The 20,779-nt window shown below is 35.5% G+C and overlaps 1 protein-coding gene across 1 annotated transcript in view; it reads left to right on the top strand.

The window, feature by feature from the left end:
- The window catches only part of SMCHD1 (structural maintenance of chromosomes flexible hinge domain containing 1), a 56,912-nt gene that overhangs the window by 12,716 nt on the left and 23,417 nt on the right, over nucleotides 1–20,779 (top strand). The window contains exons 12-29 of the mRNA XM_005418274.3: nucleotides 313–510; nucleotides 594–707; nucleotides 1,156–1,262; nucleotides 1,540–1,622; nucleotides 1,775–1,888; nucleotides 4,125–4,202; nucleotides 4,279–4,398; nucleotides 9,413–9,557; nucleotides 9,774–9,870; nucleotides 11,467–11,539; nucleotides 13,209–13,348; nucleotides 14,334–14,468; nucleotides 15,292–15,519; nucleotides 16,183–16,331; nucleotides 17,037–17,125; nucleotides 18,229–18,347; nucleotides 18,972–19,139; nucleotides 20,190–20,315. Of these exons, the coding sequence (XP_005418331.1) occupies nucleotides 313–510; nucleotides 594–707; nucleotides 1,156–1,262; nucleotides 1,540–1,622; nucleotides 1,775–1,888; nucleotides 4,125–4,202; nucleotides 4,279–4,398; nucleotides 9,413–9,557; nucleotides 9,774–9,870; nucleotides 11,467–11,539; nucleotides 13,209–13,348; nucleotides 14,334–14,468; nucleotides 15,292–15,519; nucleotides 16,183–16,331; nucleotides 17,037–17,125; nucleotides 18,229–18,347; nucleotides 18,972–19,139; nucleotides 20,190–20,315 (2,283 nt within the window). The remainder of the gene's footprint in view (nucleotides 1–312; nucleotides 511–593; nucleotides 708–1,155; nucleotides 1,263–1,539; nucleotides 1,623–1,774; nucleotides 1,889–4,124; nucleotides 4,203–4,278; nucleotides 4,399–9,412; nucleotides 9,558–9,773; nucleotides 9,871–11,466; nucleotides 11,540–13,208; nucleotides 13,349–14,333; nucleotides 14,469–15,291; nucleotides 15,520–16,182; nucleotides 16,332–17,036; nucleotides 17,126–18,228; nucleotides 18,348–18,971; nucleotides 19,140–20,189; nucleotides 20,316–20,779) is intronic.

The raw sequence follows: 20,779 nt of genomic DNA, 5'->3' as shown, positions 1-20,779 counted from the left end.
GTCAGTTTTTGTGGAAAGACCCTCTTCGTAAAGGAATATGGCTGCTGGGAGAAGCACTTTTTTTGTACTTGAAGTGTAGCTTTCCTCAAATTTTTTAAAGTTTTCAGACTGAAGAATCCTTTTTGTTCTTTGCTTCTGTTCCTGTGTTTCTTTTTCTTTTCTGTTTGTTCTTTTTGTGTGTGTGTGACTTTTTGGCTTTCCATTTGAGTACAGTATCTCTGTACTCTTACAACTGTTCAGGCTTCTGATGTGGTCAGATTCAAATTTTATAATACATTGTTAATATGTACTTATTTTGTAATCTCTTTATAGGAGCAGCGAATGAAAATTGACAGAGAATTTGCTCTGTGGCTCAAAGACTGTCATGAAAAATATGACAAACAGATAAAATTCACAGTCTTTAAAGGAATAACTGTACGTACTGATGTATTATCCAAAAGAATGCAGAGCCCTTGGACAATGTATGCTGCAATAGAGTGGGATGGAAAAACATACAAAACTGGACAGCTGGTGAGTTAGTTAAACCCTATGAAAGGCAGATACTGTGCATTTGATGCAGGAGTAATGAATTAATTGGTGTCTTCTGCTTATAGGTGAAAACTACTAAGACTCATCCAATATTCTATGGAAGCATTGAGAAATTTTACTTGTATGGGGACCATGATGGGGATATATTTGCCACTGGGGGAGAGGTTCAAATTGCTTTGGTAAGAAGAAATACAGAAAGGATTCACACAGCTAGTGTGGATATTAAATCTTTAAACATAGTCCCTTGTCTGACCTGATTAAATTACTTTAAATAACAGTAAATACCTTTAATGTAATTTTTTACAGTCAGCAGTCTAGAAATACTCAACTTGAGCTTTAATGTGACTATATTAAAATTATTATTCATTATGAACAGTCTGATTTATTAAGATTTGTGTATGGAATAAAGTATCACAGTTAACATCAATTTTATATTGTGCATCCATTTGTAACCCTTGTGGTTTCAGCAAATTTTAAAACAGTGTGTTGTAGTTTCACCAGGTAGTATTTGTTAGCATATTGCATTATGTCTGTGTTAACTTGTTTAGTCCCTTGATTGGGAGGTCTTTCTCATCTGACGTATTATAAAGTCTGGCCACTTAAAACTGCACTGAATTTTTATTTCAGGAACCACAGGCATTGTATGCTGAAACGAAAATTATTCCAATCTCAAAACTTGACAGAACAGTGTCTGACAAAGTTGTTAAAAAATACATAGAGGATGAAATGGCAAGGTAAGCACTAAGTAACAATTACATAATTGTGGAGTTCCTAATTATAGTTTTTGTATTTAATCACAAATCAAACAAAGTTCAGTTTTATTCCCAAATGGGAAAGCAGTCAGCTGTTTCAGTAGAAACCAAAAAAAAAAAATAAACCAAGAAGAAACAGATTGGGATTTGGTTTTTCTTCCCCTACCACAAAAATAGTTTCATGTGTATTTAACTAAAGGTAAATTGCTCTTTATTTTAACTTACTGAAAAAATGTTCACCCTTTTTTTTTTCAATTAGACTTCCTGATAAATTGTCAGTAACATGGCCTGAAGGAGATGAGTTGTTACCAAATGAAACAAGATTTGCTGGTACACCAATAGGTATATTTTTTTCTTCCAAATACTAAAGCATTAAGTGCCAATTAAAAAATATATTGTGCACCCTTGTTAAAAAGACAAGCATACAGAAATCTCTGATCACTTTTAATCCACAACATATTTTAAAAGTCTGTCATCTTTCATTTTAAATTCAGGAGCATTAAGAATAGAAATTTTAAATAAAAAAGGAGAAGCAATGCAAAAACTTCCAGGTACAAGCCACGGAGGTTCAAAGAAACTTCTTGTTGAACTCAAAGTTATTTTGCATTGTGAGTATTTCATTATATTTAATTGTATCATTATTATTTTTAAAGTGCATAATGGATAATATGGTACTTAATTGTATAATATATGTATATATTTAAAATACATATTTGAATTTGACAAATGGATCTCGTAGTTAGACAATATTCCATCAGTTCATGTAGCATTTCAAAGCCACTTTTCATGAAATGACTACTGCTCAATACCATGTATTGTCTTGATGGTGTATTTTGATTACATCTTCTGTCACAAGTAAGGAGGGCCTAACAATTCCAGCCTGTTCTACTTAACCTGCATAAGAACATGGGTAAAATGGATAGTTTCTGTAGTTAATGTAGCAATTTACATGAGATGCATAAAAGTGGGGATCAGACTTGTTTAGTATCTAACATAAATTCGCTTCAGAATTTTTAAAAAATCAAGGGTTTTTTTTGATTTACTTCTTTGTGGTTTCCATTTTGTGGGTACTTCACTTGAGGTTCTCACATTGCATTGTTAAGAGTTGCGTTCTGTCCAAGGCAGCTGAAATCGCTAAAGTTTTTTTTGTTTTGAACACAGAATTAGAACACTAAATTCTCTGAAAACTCCAATTCTGCACATGTCAAATGTATTTGAAACTTGTAGAAACCTAAAATTGTCTTTCTTTCTATACACCATAGGAAAATCCAATTCCTTTATCTGTTAGGAATTGTAAAAATAGCTTTATGAGCACTGAGGTTATTGTAGTGATACATGCCAAGGAAACCAAATTGAAGTGTCTTAGCTACAGTTTAGTGCACATGTCGTGAGGCTACACGTGGTATTTTAATGGCACTTGTTCATGGGAGCTGGCTGCTGTGCATGACCATTGTCCAGCATAGTGTGCTGTGGCGTAAAGAGGTTGGAATTGAACAAAAGCTGTTCATTTAATCTAGATTATCAAATTGTCTCCTATTAGCATGTGTGACACACCAGTGTTTTGCAAACTTAATAAGATAGGGCATCCTGATGTCAGGAAGTATGGACTTGAGAGAGATCTGGTGTTTCTGTTGTTCTGTTTTGTCAGGGTCATTCCTAGGATCACTGAAAAGTCTGCCTTCAGACCTTTCATGTCTCCTGACCCATTCATTGATGGAAATTTGTACTTTTAACTGTTTCTACTTCCTGTGTTAGATTTTTTCTCTACTCAGTTGAAGAATCAGTAGTGTAATCCTCATCTTCACCAGAACAATGAAGAAATCCTATAAGTGATGATTTGGGCATAGGACACCTAGCAAAACTCAAACCCTTAATTGTATGAGTGAGAGAAATGTGGTTACACCCATACAAAGGCCAAGAGCAAATATAATGTACAAAACATTTCCTTTCTCTTTTGAGGAGTGGAATACTTGGTGAACTGTAGTATGGGCTACCAAGAGACGTGAGCTATGAGAAACCTGATCTGTTACTGGGGAGTCTTATTATACAAGCTTCAATTCAAAATTAGGGTTTGAATTAGGGTAAGAGAATGATAAAATCTCGTTGACAACTCTTACTTTATCTTATGTATGCCATTTGGTGCAAGGACAGGGTCTTGAAACACTTTTGCTTAGCTATAAAACAATTTGTATTTCTACTGCATTTCTTTTTATTCTGTGTAGTCTTATTGCAGTCACATTCTATATTCTGAAGTGTGTTTTGGTGGAAAATAAAAAGTATTACTACCTCTTGACACTTCCAACAATAAATCTTACTTCTGTATTTATCTTAGGTTATAGAACCAGTCACTAAAACTGCCTCAGAGTTCCAGTGTGTTATATTTTTGTATATGTCTTAATTCTGCAGAGGTTTATAAAGACAGATAAAACAATTTGGAGAAAAACAGGAATTTTTTTTTCCAGTTATATTTTCTGTCAACTGCACATTTTTATCATTGCTCCCATTTAAGCAATTTTGCTACAGTCATTTGTCAGTTTGATCCATTGCCAGCATGGAGTGCAGAGTGCTCATAGTTACAGGGAATGTACAACCAAAGAGCTAACAAAATTCAACTTTACAAACCTGCTTCTTTCAGTGCAGTGTGCCTGAGGCTAGCAAGTTTTAATTAAAATGGGATTAGACAGGGAGCTCATTTGTTTAGCTGTGTTTAGTTGTAAAGCTAAATTGATGTTAGTTAGATCCAGAAGTTATAGTAGTACTAAATAATAAGTTATACTAATGCTTGAAAAAGTTAAGAATTTTGGTGTAAAATTTAAATACATGAGCTAAGTATTTGTTTTGCAGCACCTACTGAGAATAAAGAAATAATTTCCCATATCAGTCAGCATGGAGGCAAGTGGCCATACTGGTTTAAAAAAATGGGTAAGTTGCATATTCAATATCTTCAGTTTATTTGTAATTTTTTTTTCTTTCTAATTGTACTTTTATATCTGTTTAGAAAATCTTCAGAAACTTGGTGACTACTCCTTGAAACTGCAAGTAGTGTTGAATGAAAGTAATGCAGATACTTATGCAGGAAGGCCTCTGCCATCTAAAGTATTTAAATTTACTATTGTAGGTAAGAATTCCCATCTTTTTTCCTACTTTTAGTGTTTCTGTTTGATTCATATTATATCAAAATTTGTCATGTCCTAGTTGAGACATGGTTTTCGGCACTGAAAAGTAGCATTTGCATGTCAAATTTGAAGAATTTCCAGGAAACAATGGGGTTTTGTGGTAGGTTTTGATCTCATGTGTAATGTGTTGGCTCTGTGGCAGGCAGTTTTACATAAAAAATAAAGCTCCTGGATGTGAACTTTCTTAAATGTACATAAAAAAACCAAACTTAAACTTCATTAGAATCCCGCTTTTTCCTCATGCCATTGACATAAATACTCTTTCATAAAACTGGTGTTCATTAGGCCAACTTTCATGGATAAACCACAGAAATGCATTAAAAACAGGTTATACGTTTAAAATAAACATGTTGAGATTGAAGTATTTTTTAAATTAATTAATTAAGGAAGAATGCTATGCAAAACTAAATTCTCATTTGGTTGTAATGGATATGTCTCTACTGCAATTTCATCATTTCAGAAAGGGTCAGAGTGAAAGGAGAGGTGGTGAGGTAGCCTGGAGCTTGATGATGGTGACAGTTATTGTTGAGTGTTTGTGGCTGAGAGAACAGGGAAGGCCAACAAGGCAGATGCTGTGGTGGGAGTCTGTTAGAGACCACCCAGCCAGGATGGGCAGATTAAATACATAAACAGCTGGCAGAAGTGTCACAATCACTAGTTCTTGTTCTCATGGGGGACTTCCCATTTACCAGATGTGTGCTGGAAATATAACACAGCAGGTAGGAAATGACCTAGGAAGTTCCTAGAGTCTGTTGAAGAGAACTTGCTGAGATGACACAACTGGTGAGTGAGCCAGCTGGGCAGGGAGCCCCATCTCCTTTATGACTTTCTCTTTGTGAAGAGAGAAGGACTGATGGGTGGTTGGAGGCTGTCTTGAGCATATGAATCATAAAATGGATGTTTACAGTGTTCACTGTTCTTGAAGTAAGGAGAGACTGTCCACCTTGGACTTCCAGAGGGCAGGATTTGGCCTGTTAGGTGAGTGGTTGACAGAGTCCCTTGGGATGTAGTTCTGAAGGACAGAGGAATCCAGAAAGGCTGGAAGAAGAAGAGCAAAAAGGAAGTTCACAACCTGAACTAAAGGAGAAGACTCTGGCCTCTTCAAAGATCTGCCTGTTAGAGCTCTGTGGAAAGAGACCCTGGACAGAGTGGAGGCCCAAGCAAGTTTGTTGGTATTCACAGTCACTTCCAAGCTCAAGTCTGGATCATCACAATGAATACAAAGTCAGACAAAAATTCCTGGAGGCTTGCATGGATGAACAAGGAGCTACTGGCAAAACTCAACGCAAAGAAGTTTACAGAAGGTGGAAGTGGAACCAAGTAACTGGGGAGGAATACAGACACCATCCAAGCATGCAGGGATGGGGTTAGGAAAGCCAAAGTCCAATTGGAATTGAAAATGGAATCACTAGCAAGTGATGTCAAAGTCAAGAAGATAGACTTCTTTAAATACATAGGTGACAAAAGGATGGCTGAAATAAACATGAGCCCACTGTTGAATGAGGCAGGGAACACAGGATGTGGCAAAGGCTGAGATACTGAAATTGTCTGCCTTAGTATTTACTAGTAAGACAGACCTCAGGAATCCCAGACCCCAAAGATCTTCCTCTGGTGAAAGGTCTGGGACAAGGAGGATACACCCTTGGTGGGAGATGATCAGGCCAGGGAATACCCAAGTCCATGGGCCATGATGGGATGCCATGAGCCAGAGAGAGCTGACTGATATCCTTATGAGGCCACTCAGTTGAATAATCATGGCAATTGAGAGAACTTCCTGATGTTTTGAGGAAAGCATCACTCCCATCTACAGAAATCAGGAAGAGGACACACAGAGCTACAGGCCAGTCAACTTCATCTCAGTTTGTGGGAAGGTGATGGAGCAACTAATCCTGAAAACCATTTCCAGGGCATGTGAAGGACTAGAAGATCGTCAGGAGTAGTTAGCATGGATTCACCTTCTGTGATGAAAGGATTCGCTTAGTAGATGTTGTCTACCTAGACTTCAGCAGGGTTCTCATCAGTAAGATCCCATACAATCCTTACAGAGAAGCTTATGAAGTTTGGACTGGATGAGCAGAGTGAGGTGAATTAATGAACAGTGAGCCTAGAGAATGGTGATCTGTCTAGTTGGAGGGCAGCAAGTAGCAGTTACCCCAGGGGCCAATACAGGGTTTGTTCCTGCTCAGTGTCTTCATTCATGATCTGGATAACAAGACAGAATGTACCTTTAGCAAGTCTTCCTGATAACACAAAACTGGGAAGAGTACACCTGAGAATTTGCCACCATCCAGAGTGACCTCAACAGGCTGCAGAAATTGGCTGTCTAGAGCCTTAGGAAATCCAGCACGAAGGGCGAAGTCCTGCACCGCGGAAGGACAGCCCCCTACTTGCCCCCCAGGTATATGGAAAGCAGCAGGAAAGGACCTGGAAGTCCTGGTGGGCAGCAGGTGGACGCAATGTGCCCTCACAGCAATGTGCCCTCACAGCAACAAGCAGCAGCAACCTCTTGGGCTGCATTAGAAGCCGGTCAAGGGAGGTGATCCTTTCTCTCCTCTCAGGATTGGTGAGCCTAGCTGGGGTACTGTGCCCAGAACTGGACACTTTACATTACAACACGCAGACATGGATATTCTGGAGAGAGTCTAGCACAGGCCCCTGAAGATGAGGAAGGGACTGGGCAATGCTGAGGCCGTGAAACAATTTTCCCAGAGAAGTTGTGGTAGCCCCACCCCTGGAAGTGTTCAAGACCAGGTAGTATGGGACTCTGAGCAACCTTGTCTAGTGGAAGGCGTTCCTATCCACAGCAGGGTGGGGGTTGGAACTGGGTGATGTTTAAGGTCCTTTCCAACTCAAAGCATTCTATGATTCCATGATCTCTTACCTGAAAAAAGTCTGGGGGAGCAGTGACTGCTTTGCCTGAAGATGACTCGTGGGGGTCTTACCAATGTCTATAAATAACTGAAGGGAGTGTAAAGAAGGTGGAGCCAGGCTTTTTCCAGTAGTGCTCAGTGACAGGACCAGAGCCAATGGGCACACACTGAAACACAGGAAGTTCTCTCCAAACATTAGGAAATGGGTTTTTCACTATAGAGGTGGCACAGTAGTGGCACAAGTTGCCCAAGAAGTTGTGGAGTTTCCTTTCTTGGTGATATCAAAAGTTGTCTAAAGATGTTCCTGGGCAGCTGACTCTAGGTGGTCCCATTTGAGCCAGGGGCATTGGATAAGATGACCTCCAGAAAACCCTTCTGACCTCAGCCATTCTGTGGACTTTATCTACAAGAGGTACAGGAAGAGGGAAAGAAAAAAAAGCTAATTTCTTTGCATTTAATATCAAAATGGTTGTTTTTGTCACAATTTTGGGAGGTGCAGCTAACATCTGTTTTCAGAAGATCAAAGGGGGGGAAAAGTCAATGTTTTCTATTTCTTGCACAGAAGAGAGACTTTGAATGCAAATTCTTGAGGCAGAAAACAGTTCTTTGTATGTAGCATATTTTTCTAAAAGTTTCTATGTATTGGCAGAGTATAAAGAGGTGTTCTTGTATGACAGTAAAGGGAAAAAAAGTTTGGCATTACTTGAAAAGAGTAGTTATCTAAACATATGTCTGAAAAAATGCCATGGAAGGCTCAAGATATTTCTGTGAACTTGCAAGTAAAGAAGAGGAAAAAAACCACTTGCTCTCTGAACAAAAATGAACCTTTCCTCTTCTTTTATCTCTTTATCAAAGTGAAAAGAGAATCTTATTATTTTCCAATAGTAGTGTGGCTTCCCCCAGTATGGCAGCATTCAGTTAAAGATTCCTTCAGCTATAACAACTGAAATGAACAAATCTCAATGGAAAGGAATGAAACTTTGAAAGACTGATTTAGCTAATAGTGTTTTGCAGAGATAAACAAAACTCTACAACTTTTGTGAAAGTTGTAAAGCTGGTATGTTAATTACAGCGCTGGACTGAGAAACAAATTACTCTATTTCTCTAACAGAAGGTTGTCACTGAGTGTTTATAGTTGTTCTTGACAAGCTAAAAAATCACCATAAATGCTGGTTAAAACTGAGCTTCCTAAGTCAATCTACAAGGTTTGTGTTTTTAGTTCAGACATGTTCTTTTGGCAGTTACTCACTGTAGACACTGTAAGGTTGTAGACAACACTGTAAGTTGTAGACGCTGTAAGGTTGAGGTCTTTCTCTTGTTATAACCAGTAACTAATTTTGGCCAATAGAAGGTATCTGTCGTCTCTTGTGCAAAGGAAGCTCCCTGATAATGGACACCCCTAGGTTATATAGATAGTTGTTAATTTGAGTTTGAAATTTTTTGGTAGGATATTAATTTACCATGTAGCTCAGCATGCATTGCTTCTTTTTTCAAAGGTCACTTGGTCAAGACATTTTGTTTCCACAAAATATGATTCTTGATTTACATGCTTCAGTTGATAGACACTCCACTTGTTACCACTGTTTGGTCTTGTTTGCTAGTGCCTAATTGGAGGAAGTGTAGTGGGGCCAGGTTTCACAGGAAAGATACACTCACGTTTCTTTTTCTAATACTCATCATTATATATCTTTATTTCTCAAATTTGAGACAGTTGTAGAACAAAAATGTTCTGTTGCATGAATGATTTACTTTACCAGAATTAAAGCAATTGAATATTTAGGAAAAGCTGTCCACACAGAACTTTTTCACTTTCAGGTGCTGTATTGGTGTTTTGAATACTTTGGGAATTTTGACTATCCTGTTATTTTTCTTGTACTGTAGTCTCCCACTGTTATATTTTAACCATTGTTTTTATTTTGGTATAAATTAAAAGAAGAACATTAGCATAACTTTGGTTATAACAGTATTCTGAACAGCCTGTTTACTTTGTGTCTGAAAACCTCTTGACTTAATTGCAGCCTTAATCAAGAAAAAGCCAAAGAGCACACATAATTCTTTCTAAAAATGTATTGTTCTTTTCTCTTAGAGGGCAAACCAGAGAAATTTTTGGTGGGTCTCTTGGAGCTTCCTTTTCGAATTGGAGTACCTTTTAGTATTCCTTTGGAATTGCAGGATGAATTTGGTCATGCAACACGCTTGACAAATCGCATTAGACCAATTCTGGAAGCTAGGTAATTCAGCCATCTTTTTTTTTTTGCCCTTTCTTTGTATGACAAAATATAATAATACTTAAAGGTTTATCTGAATGATATTCTGGGAATTTCTCACATAAATTAACTGATATTTTTCCTTTTATTTCCATAAGAATGTCTGAAAGTATCTTGTATATTAAAACATTGTTTTTGTTTTTAAACTGCTTCTTTTATGTTTTCTATATATTTTTCCAGTGGATTAACACTGAAGCATGAAGACATACCTGTGGCAACAAAGTGTGTCATTAAGGGAGTTACTGCTAAAGGCTGTGTAAATAGTTGCCAGGGCAAGGTAGGCTAATAAATTTAAACTTGAAGTAGCATATTTTAAAAAAAGGACAGAGAGAAAATAATTTTTGTGTAAAATGAATTGTCACATAGTTTTAGCTTAAGTTTGGTCTACACTAATGACTACAGATATTTCTTGGGATATTTTAAAATTATCTCTTAGAGCTCTACTTGGAACAATTTGTATTTCCCATACCTGCACTCTTTTCACAGCTGATGGGACTGGAGCTAGAAGGGTTGAGCAATGCGTGGATTTGTGGTAGAGTGTACCCAGCAACACTGGGTAGTACCAGCCAAATCAACTGTCTTAGTTTGAATTAGTGCTGAGATTGATTTAAGCCAAATCATCCTGATGACTTCGCACTGAAAGATGATAGGGAGCTAAAGAAGATGAAATCTTCCATTCTTAGTTCAGATGATGAATAGTAACACCTAATATGCAGGGTGTCTGCTCAAGCCTCTTTAAGTGTTTCCACTCTTCTTGTTGCACTTACACAGTTATGCTATCCACTTACACACTTTTGTTACCTGAAGCCAACCTGTTGCTGATGGATTCCCAGCACCTTGTCAAGCTTCTACTTCACTGTAAAACCCAAAATGTACATTCCATATTAAAAATACTTTTTCATAAAACAGATATTAATGCTTTTGATGAATGTAGATTTAAATATTTTTAAAATATTTTAAAAACTATTTATAAGGCATATTTACACAGTATTTTAGCCAGGTCTCCATCCTTTCATTTAGTCTGATAGTCTAGTATATTAAAGACAAAGCTAGGAGATGAGGTATCCCATTTTACTGTTGATATTGTTGCTTAGAAAATAGCAAATAATGTTGTTGGTGGAAAGATGTATGAAGAGGAGAAAGAGTATATATACTTGATTATTGAAAATTAAAGGGTGTTCAGTGTAGTAAATTTTGTAGGCAAAGTTCAGAATCTAAGGTGAAGGGCAAGAACAATGACATAAAATGGAGTGGATTATGAGAAATAAAGTGTGTAGGAGCAAATGTGCCAGACTTTAGCAAGAGATAAATTTGGTGAGGGGCAAGACCTAGAATCCTTTAGAGAGCTTGCAGTATAGAAATAATATTGTACCATAATAATTAAAAAAAATATTCTTAATATTATTTTTCATTATCTAATTTTAATTTGAAAATTTGTTTTAGTGATGCAGTTTACAGCAGTTATTTTTCTTACATCCTTAAAGATAGTTGGACAGTGATAGTGGTGCCTTGCTAAGGAATAACAAACACAGAATTTGCAGACCCTTATTTTAAAACTACTTTTTTTTTTTTTAACTGCTCTATTTTTCCTCATTAACACAGCCTCTGAGCAGGAAATGAAAAGTTATGACTGCTTCTTTTTGTAGTTTCAGAATCGTGTAATTTAACATATAAATCCTGAACTGAACATCTCTGATTATAATAACATGGAAAAGAGGTTTCAGTACAGGGGGAAAAAAATCTTTATTTTTTATAGCACTGCAAGACAATTTCTAGGGACTTCTGAAATTAACATATATATAAATTGACATGATTATGTGAAACTAATACATGGTTTAATTTAAGGTAATAATTAAAGTATTCTTTTTATTAGACCTTTAATCTGAAGATTACTCTTCCTGGTTTGAAAGAAGATACACAAATCATTAAAATAAGATTGCAGCCCGGTAAGTATCCTTAAAATATTTTATGAAATTCTGTTAAATTTTATTCTGACACTATTAAGGAAAGCTTCTCCCAGGAAAGTAAAATATTTAGTGAGGCATAAAAAAGGATTCAGGTGATGACTGGAAAGGAAATAAAGCCAAGAGCATCTCATTCTTGGCAGGAGTATCATTGTACTCACAGTACAATCTTATCTACTATTCTAGGGGCTGGAATAGGTCTGCTTATTTGAGACACATTTTTGCCTTTTAATTACTTTAAACTACTTAAATTAAAGTTTTAAAATTACTTTAAATTACCTAAATTAAACTTTTTCTAATCTAGTACCACTGAAATCTTCTTGTTTTCTTTAGCATTAAGACTTTTAACCTGTACTAATCAGTATTGACCTGTTCTCCCTGCAGAATGAATAAGTGCTCATTCAGTTTCTTAACTGAGCAAAGGGGGATGCTTTGGTAATTGAATTGTGTCGGAAATTTTTATGTTACGTGAATTTATCATAATGCAAGGCAGGAAGATAGAGGTCTGTAGGGACACTGCCCTTACCAGAATTTTATGTTTTCTGGACGTCTTGATTCCCTTACATGAGAGGAGTCCCTTACATGAGATCTTATTGTCCCTTGTTACCCGAGTTTTTCTGGATTTGGGATATAAAGTATAGTATAAAAGCTAAGTTTTGGCCTCCCAGATTACCAAACTTCAGGCTTGCCCATCTCATTTTGTAGAGATACTGTCTTCTACTTTGTAAGACAACAATGCACAGTTTAGTCCATTATTCTTTATCCTTTGAGGAGTTAAGGGTTTATGTAGAAAAGAGTGAAATGATAGGACTTGAGGCAGACTGTGTTGTGTGTTGCTGTTATTTACCTTGGACTGTTACTTACCTTCATCCTTCATTTTGCTTTTGACAATGTAGAGGTACTTCACTGCCTCTTTCCTCTCACTTGAGTTATATCCTTGGCTTTGTAAGCTTGGTTTTTGAGGAAGGAATAATAAAAGCTATTTCAATCTCATTCTTCAACCAATGAGTTTGAAATAGAAGATTTAATAAGTCATGCATAAAGGATGCTTCTGAAAAATTACCATCTTTATTCCTTCAGAACCTGTCTTTTAATAGTAATCTATTACTTCCTTCTCTTTTTAAAAACTGATAAAATAATTATGCATTCCAGGAGATAGACTTATCTGAATAGCTTCACTTTATTATCTAAGTAATGACAACAAAATTTTCTTTTGCATTTCTTTGCATGCAGATTGTAGCTGTGATAGCTTTGGTAATTAATTGGATACCTCAACATTAATATTTCTGGGCTTATCATGTCACAAGAAAGCTCAAAGTTTCTTTTTTGATGAATGTGAATCCATATAGCATGTAAACAAAATTATATCATGTGTTTGCAACTTGTATATTCTGAATTTCATCATGTTTCTCTAAGGTTTCTCTACTAAAATAATTCAAAAGGTTGGAAAATGGTATGTGTTGAAGGACAGAAAGTCTAGAACTTTCCAGTACAAACCAATATATATACCTGAAGTGTTTGAAATGGTTTGTTACCACAAATACCTTGGTAGCTTGGCTTTAAAATCTCTGAGATAGCAAAAACTTAAATTTAGTGTCGCACAAGTTATCCAGAATGTAACTATTGTTCTGCAATTTTGCATTTTTTACAGGCCCTCCTCGTCAATTGAAAGTAAAACCAGATTCCGAAATTCTAAAGATTGAAAATGGTACAGCTTTTCCCTTTCAGGTTGAAGTACTGGATGAATCAGGAAATATAACAGCACAGCCAGAGTTGATTGTTCATTGTAAGGTAAACTGCATTTCATACTATGCCATAAGGATTTTTATTCTTGCTTTTTAAAGGGCTGGAAGAAGAATCTGTGTTGGAATCTACATAGAATTTAATATCTTTAGCAATGCTTTTCAAGTTTCTACAGCTTGCTAGCCATAACTGTGACTCTCTTACCTCTTATCTATTATGAGCCATTCAGTAAGTTTTAGAATCAGTGGAACATGACCTTAGAAAAGAAAGAGAAAATTACGTGAGGATGTGTAGGTTCAATTTTAAGGCATTTTAGACCATATTTATCATATACAACGTTAAAATTTATTCAGGAAAATAACTTCAGAAAGCTTACTTTTGGTATTTATAAGTTGAAAATTCAAGTCTAGTGCCTAATAATAATATTAGAAGTTATCATAAGCACCAGTATAAGCTCAGAAGGGAATGCGTATCTTGCTCTGATTTTAGGAGGTAAAAAAACTTCCCCTTTTGGCCTTCTTTTTTGGACTCAAGAAAGTGACTTTCCCAATTCTGGTGAAATCCACCAAGGATATATAAAAGTGTTTTCCCACCGCAAAATAGGCTGCATTCCATTTGCACTTCATATGGGTACATGCTCTTCCTGTAGACTGGGTCTGCAGTGATATGATGGCATATTGAATGTGATGTTTAAATTCCTTTAATGTGTGATGTTTAGTAAATTACTTCACAAGTTAATTGAATTTATTGCATAATGGCAGAAGAGTCTAATTATTGTATGTTATTAAAGCAAGTGAATAGATAGTATAATTCATTTCTATAACTTACTCCTTTCTCCCACACATCTCTTATTGCCTGCTGAAAAATACAGATGTATTTCTAACTATCTTGCAGTTGTTGGAAAACTGAAATATATTATTTTTTTCTTTAAATAGTTATATATATATATTTGGACTTTGCAAATAATCATTTCTGAAATAATCATGGTAGTTGTGTAAAAGAAACTTGATGTTTAATCTTACATTTTCAATAGTTTTTAGGTGCTTCAGACCTTCCTGTGTATTCTGTGGACTGCAGTAATGGAGGAACAAACATTTTAACTGGTCCAGTTATACATGTACAGAATATCAAGAAAGACCAGATATTGAAAGCAAGGTTTGAAGTACTTGTAAGTATTGGTTGGAATATTTGCATTAACAAAAGATTGAAAAGTTAATCCTGTCTTCCCAGCATTTTTTATGAATAAGCTTAGCTCCACCAAAGTTAGTGGTTTACGTATCATAAACCTCATTATCAGGTGACTATGCTTTTTTATCACTAGAAAATCATAAAAAGGCAAAGAGTTTTTTCCATTTTTTTCTTCACTTCCAACTCTATTTGTTAAATCCTTGAGGTGTTTCAGAAATATGTGTGTTTTCTGGGATTTTCTTCCCCTTTTTAATTCCTGGATTGTTTTCACAAACTGCCCTCATTGCATAAACATTTTAGTGTAAGAATAGGTATGGCAATCAATAGTTTTTTGTAGCATTTCAGTTTCAAAGCTCATGAAGTATGAATTTTTTAAATGCTGTTGAACATTCTAATTCTCTGTCAGTCAGGAGAGTCACACTGCTGGAGAAAAGAAGACCCATGTATGTTTTACTCTGGAAAAAAGTGTGAATAAATACTAGTATGGCAAGGTGAATTATATGAAAGGATACTTAGGATTGCACTTAAGAAGTATTTTGTAAATTTTATAACCTACTACTTTTGGAACAGAAAAAAATCTAAACAGCTAGCATCAATTCTAGTATCTGTTAAAAGTTGCAAGTATATTGGCATATCTTTTTGATTTACTTTTGACAAGTCAAGTTGATTTCATGTTTGGACATGGTCATACCTGGTAATTCTGAGTAGAGTCATAGGCTATTATGGTGTTATTAATATGTGTATGCATATCTAAATTTAATATCTTAATTATATGTCTTTTTTCTTTTTTTACCCATGAATAGAATTGCAAAGATGTGCCACCAGTGGAAAAGATTATAAAACTTCTTCCTAGCAGTCATGTTGCAAGACTACAGGTCTTAAGTATGAATGGACAAAAAGCTCTTCAGATTAAACATCAGGATGAAATCACTTGTGTTGCTGGCCAAGTCATGAATAAACTTATATTTCAGATGTATGATGAAGCAGAAAGGGAAATACCCATAACTGCAGCTGCTGCAGAAAAAATCAAGGCAAGTACTTTTGAGTAAACAGCAGCATAATATGGGGGAGAAACACAAAGCTGATACCCAATCCATAAATGTCAGACTACTACATAATATTCCTCAAAACTGTATTAATAAACTTGGAAACTTAACTCTCCTTTTAATTATTCTTTAAAATATTTTTATTAATTAAATGTCAAGTAATGCTTCAGGGTAATATTATGAAAAGCAGGTTAGTATTTCCAGTGCTTCTCCTAAATGCATTAAATAAATATCACATAGGTATAATTCCTCAGATCCAGGGCCTTCCCAACATTTAGAAACTTTAAATAGGCATGTTCCCCATGAAGGCTTGCTTGCCTATCTTATCCCCCTGTCTTATGTGTGTACTTATGTGGAGTCTAAAACAAACATAGAGATTCACCAAATATATGACACTTGTATCTCTTCTAACTCAAATTCAGTGAGGGAAACCTAATGTATGTTTTGATCTGCTTGTGTTTTTTTTCAAGTAATTGACTGTATTTCAGCAGATAGCATTGGTTACTGCTGGGAAATGTCCAGGCTTTCCACTGAAAGCTGCTATTGCCTGTATATTACATCAGCATATTTAGAATGGCTTCAAGATGCATTATGTAGCTAGTCATTTATAATTCAGCTTTTGATTAATTTATAAAATTTTAATTTTAGGTCAACTGGACACCTAAAATTGACAGAGAGCTGTTGATGCAGGGATTATTACCTGATGTAAAAGTACCAACTTCAGTAAAAGACGCACGTTACTGTCTAATTACTTACCTTGATGAGCACGTTTCTTTGGAAAGTGCATTCACAGTCAGGTTTGTTCATTTGGTATATTTCTTTATTAACCATGTTATTGGCATAGCATTATAGATCTCATTACTTTGGGATAAAACAAAAGTCTTTAGCTGAAATAATGAAAGTGGTTGGCAAATTAGCAGGAGAATGTCAGCTTGGGAAATGGGAAGAGTTTGTGTAAATTTATTACATGTGCGAACATTATCTATGTGAAAGACTCCATTGTGATTACTGACTTGCATCCAGCCCTATAATCACTTGTGTAAATATACATACACTGAAGAAGACTATTGATTTTTTCCTAAAGTTGAAGTAAACATTAGCTCACAGAATAAGGTGACTGAAGAGAAAGAAATATCCCTACAAAGTTAGTTCTTAGCTGGTTTCTCAGTCAAAACTGACAGGCTGTAAATTGAACTTTAAAATTACCTGTTTATTGCTCTTAGTGAGTTTAAGACTTGTATCTTATAAAGTTTATTAAGAGGAATCTCATTCTAAATTACTTCAGTGTATTTCATGTGATTTTAATAGGTTTTAATTAATTAATTCACAGCACTCTGATGCCAGGGGTAAATTTGCAGCAATTAGGCATTTCACAAATTTACAGTAGGAAAATAAAGTACACTGCATGACAAAGCATTAAGATTGTTAAATATATTTATCATGCCTGCTGTGATGTTATATTTACCTTTATGAGAGAAATAAGTAAATTTTCATGTACTCAGACCAGTTCCTGATGAACCCAAACACATTAAATGTAAACTAAAAGGCTCAAACACACTGCAGATGGGTGAAGAACTGCAGAGTGAAATTGGTAAGTTGTTTGCATATTCTTCATTTTCCTTTAAGATATATTTCTTGGCAGTTTGTTAAGACTGATATATATACATAGATGTCATCAAGAGTAAATTACCTTCAACTACTTTAATATAAAAAACAGGTTTACATTCTCATTCACAGAAAGATGTTCAGACTTCTGAATTGCCATTTTACATTTCTGGAGTTACTCTCTGGTAAAATTTGCCTCTTACTTTGTACATCAGGACATTCATCATGCTTAGTTAAAATAGTTCATAATTTTTTGTTTAGTTCATGTATTCTGAAATCTCAAAGGCTTAACAGCATTCAGACTGTTGCTAAGGCATGGACTTCAGAGGAAGGCATGTTAGGGATCAGCCTTCTCATTCTTTGGTTTCTGTATGCAGTTGCCACATGACATAGTGAGAAATTAAAAATTGTTTCAGTATTGGAACATTAAAAGCTTGGGTGTGAATAAAGAAAGCACATAGAACAAAAAGAGATAGAAAAAAAAGAGATTGAAAAAAGCTTTCAATTTTAAGATATATTTTCCTTTTAATTTTTGGTAAGAAATAATCTTTTTATTCAAAGAAGTGGGAAGCACAAATATGGGATATAACTAAATAGATACATTTGGTTTATACCCACAAGACTGGGTGTTCTTATCAATGTGTATAAAAACCTGAAGAGAGTGTAAAAAAGTTGGAGCCGGGCTTTTCCTTGGTGTTCAGAGACAGTAGATAGAGACAGTGGGCGCCAAGCGAAACATGGGCTGTTCCCCCTGAACATCAGGAAGCACTTTTTCACTGTGAGGGTGACTGAGCACTGGTACAGATTGCCCAGAATTTGTGGAGTCTCCCCCCTTAGAAATACTCAGCAGCTGCCTGTCTGCAGCTGGCTCAAGGTCGCCAACTTGAGCAGGGGTTTTGAACCAGGTAACATCCAGAAATACCCTCCAACCTCAGCCTGTCATGTAGTGATAGTTATTTGAATTTTTTCTATAGTGTGTCTCTATGTTGTGTATGTTTATATTCCATATGTTGTATAATGTTTCGTTAAAGCAGCTGCTGATGTGATCATCCTAATAATCATTTTAATCATCATCATCTTTTTTAACAGATGTAATGATTACAGATCAGTTTGGAAATCAGGTTCAGACAGTGACATCTGCATGTGTAAATTCCCTAGGAGTTTCTGGGCCTGGACTTGATAAATCAAATTTGAAAATAACTTGGCAGGTATTTATAAGATGTCATATAGTTTATTCCTTTGTGGCATTTGTGTGGTAATTGTCTTAATTCTGTTACACAGAACTGAACCAAAAATGTGGAAAGGTAGTCAAATTACATGCTAGTTGGTTGCTTAAAGCATTAAAATTGTATGATCTTGTTCTAAGGAGCACAGCTGCATCTGTTAAAAACCTTATCACTGCTGCAGCTATAAAATGTGGAGGCCAGTTCACTCTGTGCTTGAGTCAGGTTTGCTTTGTTTCTAGGTTCTATATGTTTTCTTCTATCTTGCTTTTAGTCTTCTGTGGTTTTTTATGTTGGTACAGTTGATTTTAAGATCTTTTGAAAAACCTTATAGAATGAACTAGTATCTATACCTTTTAAAATATACTGGATATAACCTGAAAAACGGGTTTCTGAAAAATTCTTGAGTTTGAAATGTGTCACTTCTTACTCATGAAGTTCATTTAAATTTAAAAGAAGGAATTGAACTTGTAGTTTAATTTTTAGTCCACTGTCTCACAGTAAAAATACCAAACAGTATTTATAGCATAAATGCTGTATTGAAAAAATACTAATAAGTTTTACTTTGCTTTATTTGTTCTCGATAAAATCTTCTTTGTTTCTCAATAGGAAAGTACTCAGACAATGAAAGTAAAAGGTATTCGATACAAACCCTGTTTACTTGGAAGCAAAGAATTGTGCTTTGCTTGGCGTGAGTTTTCTGACTTTATCAGAGTGAATTTGGTAGCAGGATCCCCAGCTAAATTGCAGCTAGTGGATTGGCCAGAGTTAGAAAAGGTAAGTTGAACAATTTTGCTTTGAAAAAAAAGCATCATGGTCTGTAGTCAGGTATTTTAATTCAATTTTTAATGCAATAGCTATCTACATTAGACTTTTAAAAGTAAACTTGTTTTGGAGTAATCTAACTCATATGTGTACGTTTACAACCTTAAGTACTGTAAACTTTTTTCTGCCCCGTTTGCCTTTCTACAGATAGTGTAACTTTTCTCTGGTGCAGTAATTTTACTCTGGGCTGATCCTGACACCCATCTTTCACTGCTGTTTTCCAAAAATACAATCCTTAGTGGTAGTAATGGCTGGCAGCTCATCTCTCTGTCTCTTACTGGGGTTTTTTGATGTTCAGGATGTAGGATGGCAGTCCCATATTTACTTCAGTTTACGAGTGTTTACTGTCAGAAAGTAAACACTTGTACTTCATTGTCTCTAAGACTTAATGGAAATGGCTGGAGATTTTTGGTGCTGTACATCTATTTGCCTTAGGTTTTCAAAATTATTTTTCAGTGTTTACTTTGGCTATTCAAAGAACAGTGCTTAACTTCTTGCAGAAATCCGAATAGAAAGTTGAAAGCAGAAAAAAGAAATTTGTCTGAATAGAGGACAGGAATCAAGATTGGTGTTTTGGGAAAACGGAGAAGGAGGTTACTGAAGAAAATTAAACAAAAGGTTCAGGAAGTCTCATAACTATTTTTGTTCTCTAGGCAGCTGTTCAAGTATATCAGAAAATAAAATTTTTAGACCATAGCTCTTCCTACAACAAGAACATTGATAAGGCCCTTCATAATCATGTCCTTCCTTTTAGTCACATCACCCTGAGTAACCCATGTCGTTTAATTCAAGTAGTGCATTTTATTCTAAAAAGAGAATATAAACAAACTCTAGAAATACATTCCTGCATACCATTCAATCATGGTCTAGCTGTTCTGGGAGACAAATAGTATGGGAAAGGTGGACACTGTTGCTCTGGGGATTCCTGAACTGCTGTGAATGTCCAAGACATGTACAATTGATTATCTTCATTTGAGTATCATGTATTTGTGTCTCTTCCAGCCTGTTGCAGTGATTAATGGTAGAGAATTGCAGAGGCCTCTTACTGTTCAGTTGTGTGATCAGTGGGGAAATCCAACTCCTGAACCTAATGTCAAAATCAACCTTACAAAGAGTAACAACTTAAAGGTAAGCCTTGGCCTTATTAGGTAAACTTTGTTTAACACAAGTTTTGTTGTCATGTCTATGGTATGTTAATTTTCAGGACATTTTTGGAAATGTTAATAAAATACTGTAAGATCACAAAAAAAAAAACTAATCTAGTATAAGAACTGTGGCAACAAATATCATAAACTGGTCCCAGAACAAAATCCACAAATATAACAAAATTTGGATAGGACAGGATCTGAGTACAATTCGAATACATTCCAGATACTCTGCAGAACCTTTTTCCAAATTTTGCATGCACATCACGCCACCACATCCCCCATGTTATCAGAGGTAATTTACTGAATGATAGTAATGACAATGGTACAGTCTCAACTAGCAACCAAATAATTATTATCCAGTGGTTCTTTGATTTTGATTCCTGAATGTATGACTTACTGGTCTGTATGTAAAGCTGGTCAGCAGGTTTGGGCCCTACTTTATTA

Source organism: Geospiza fortis, unplaced genomic scaffold, assembly GCF_000277835.1.
Source record: "Geospiza fortis unplaced genomic scaffold, GeoFor_1.0 scaffold53, whole genome shotgun sequence".
Classification (NCBI taxonomy): domain Eukaryota; kingdom Metazoa; phylum Chordata; class Aves; order Passeriformes; family Thraupidae; genus Geospiza; species Geospiza fortis.
Note: the sequence above shows the minus strand (reverse complement) of the source record. Positions and strands in the feature narration are given on the sequence as shown.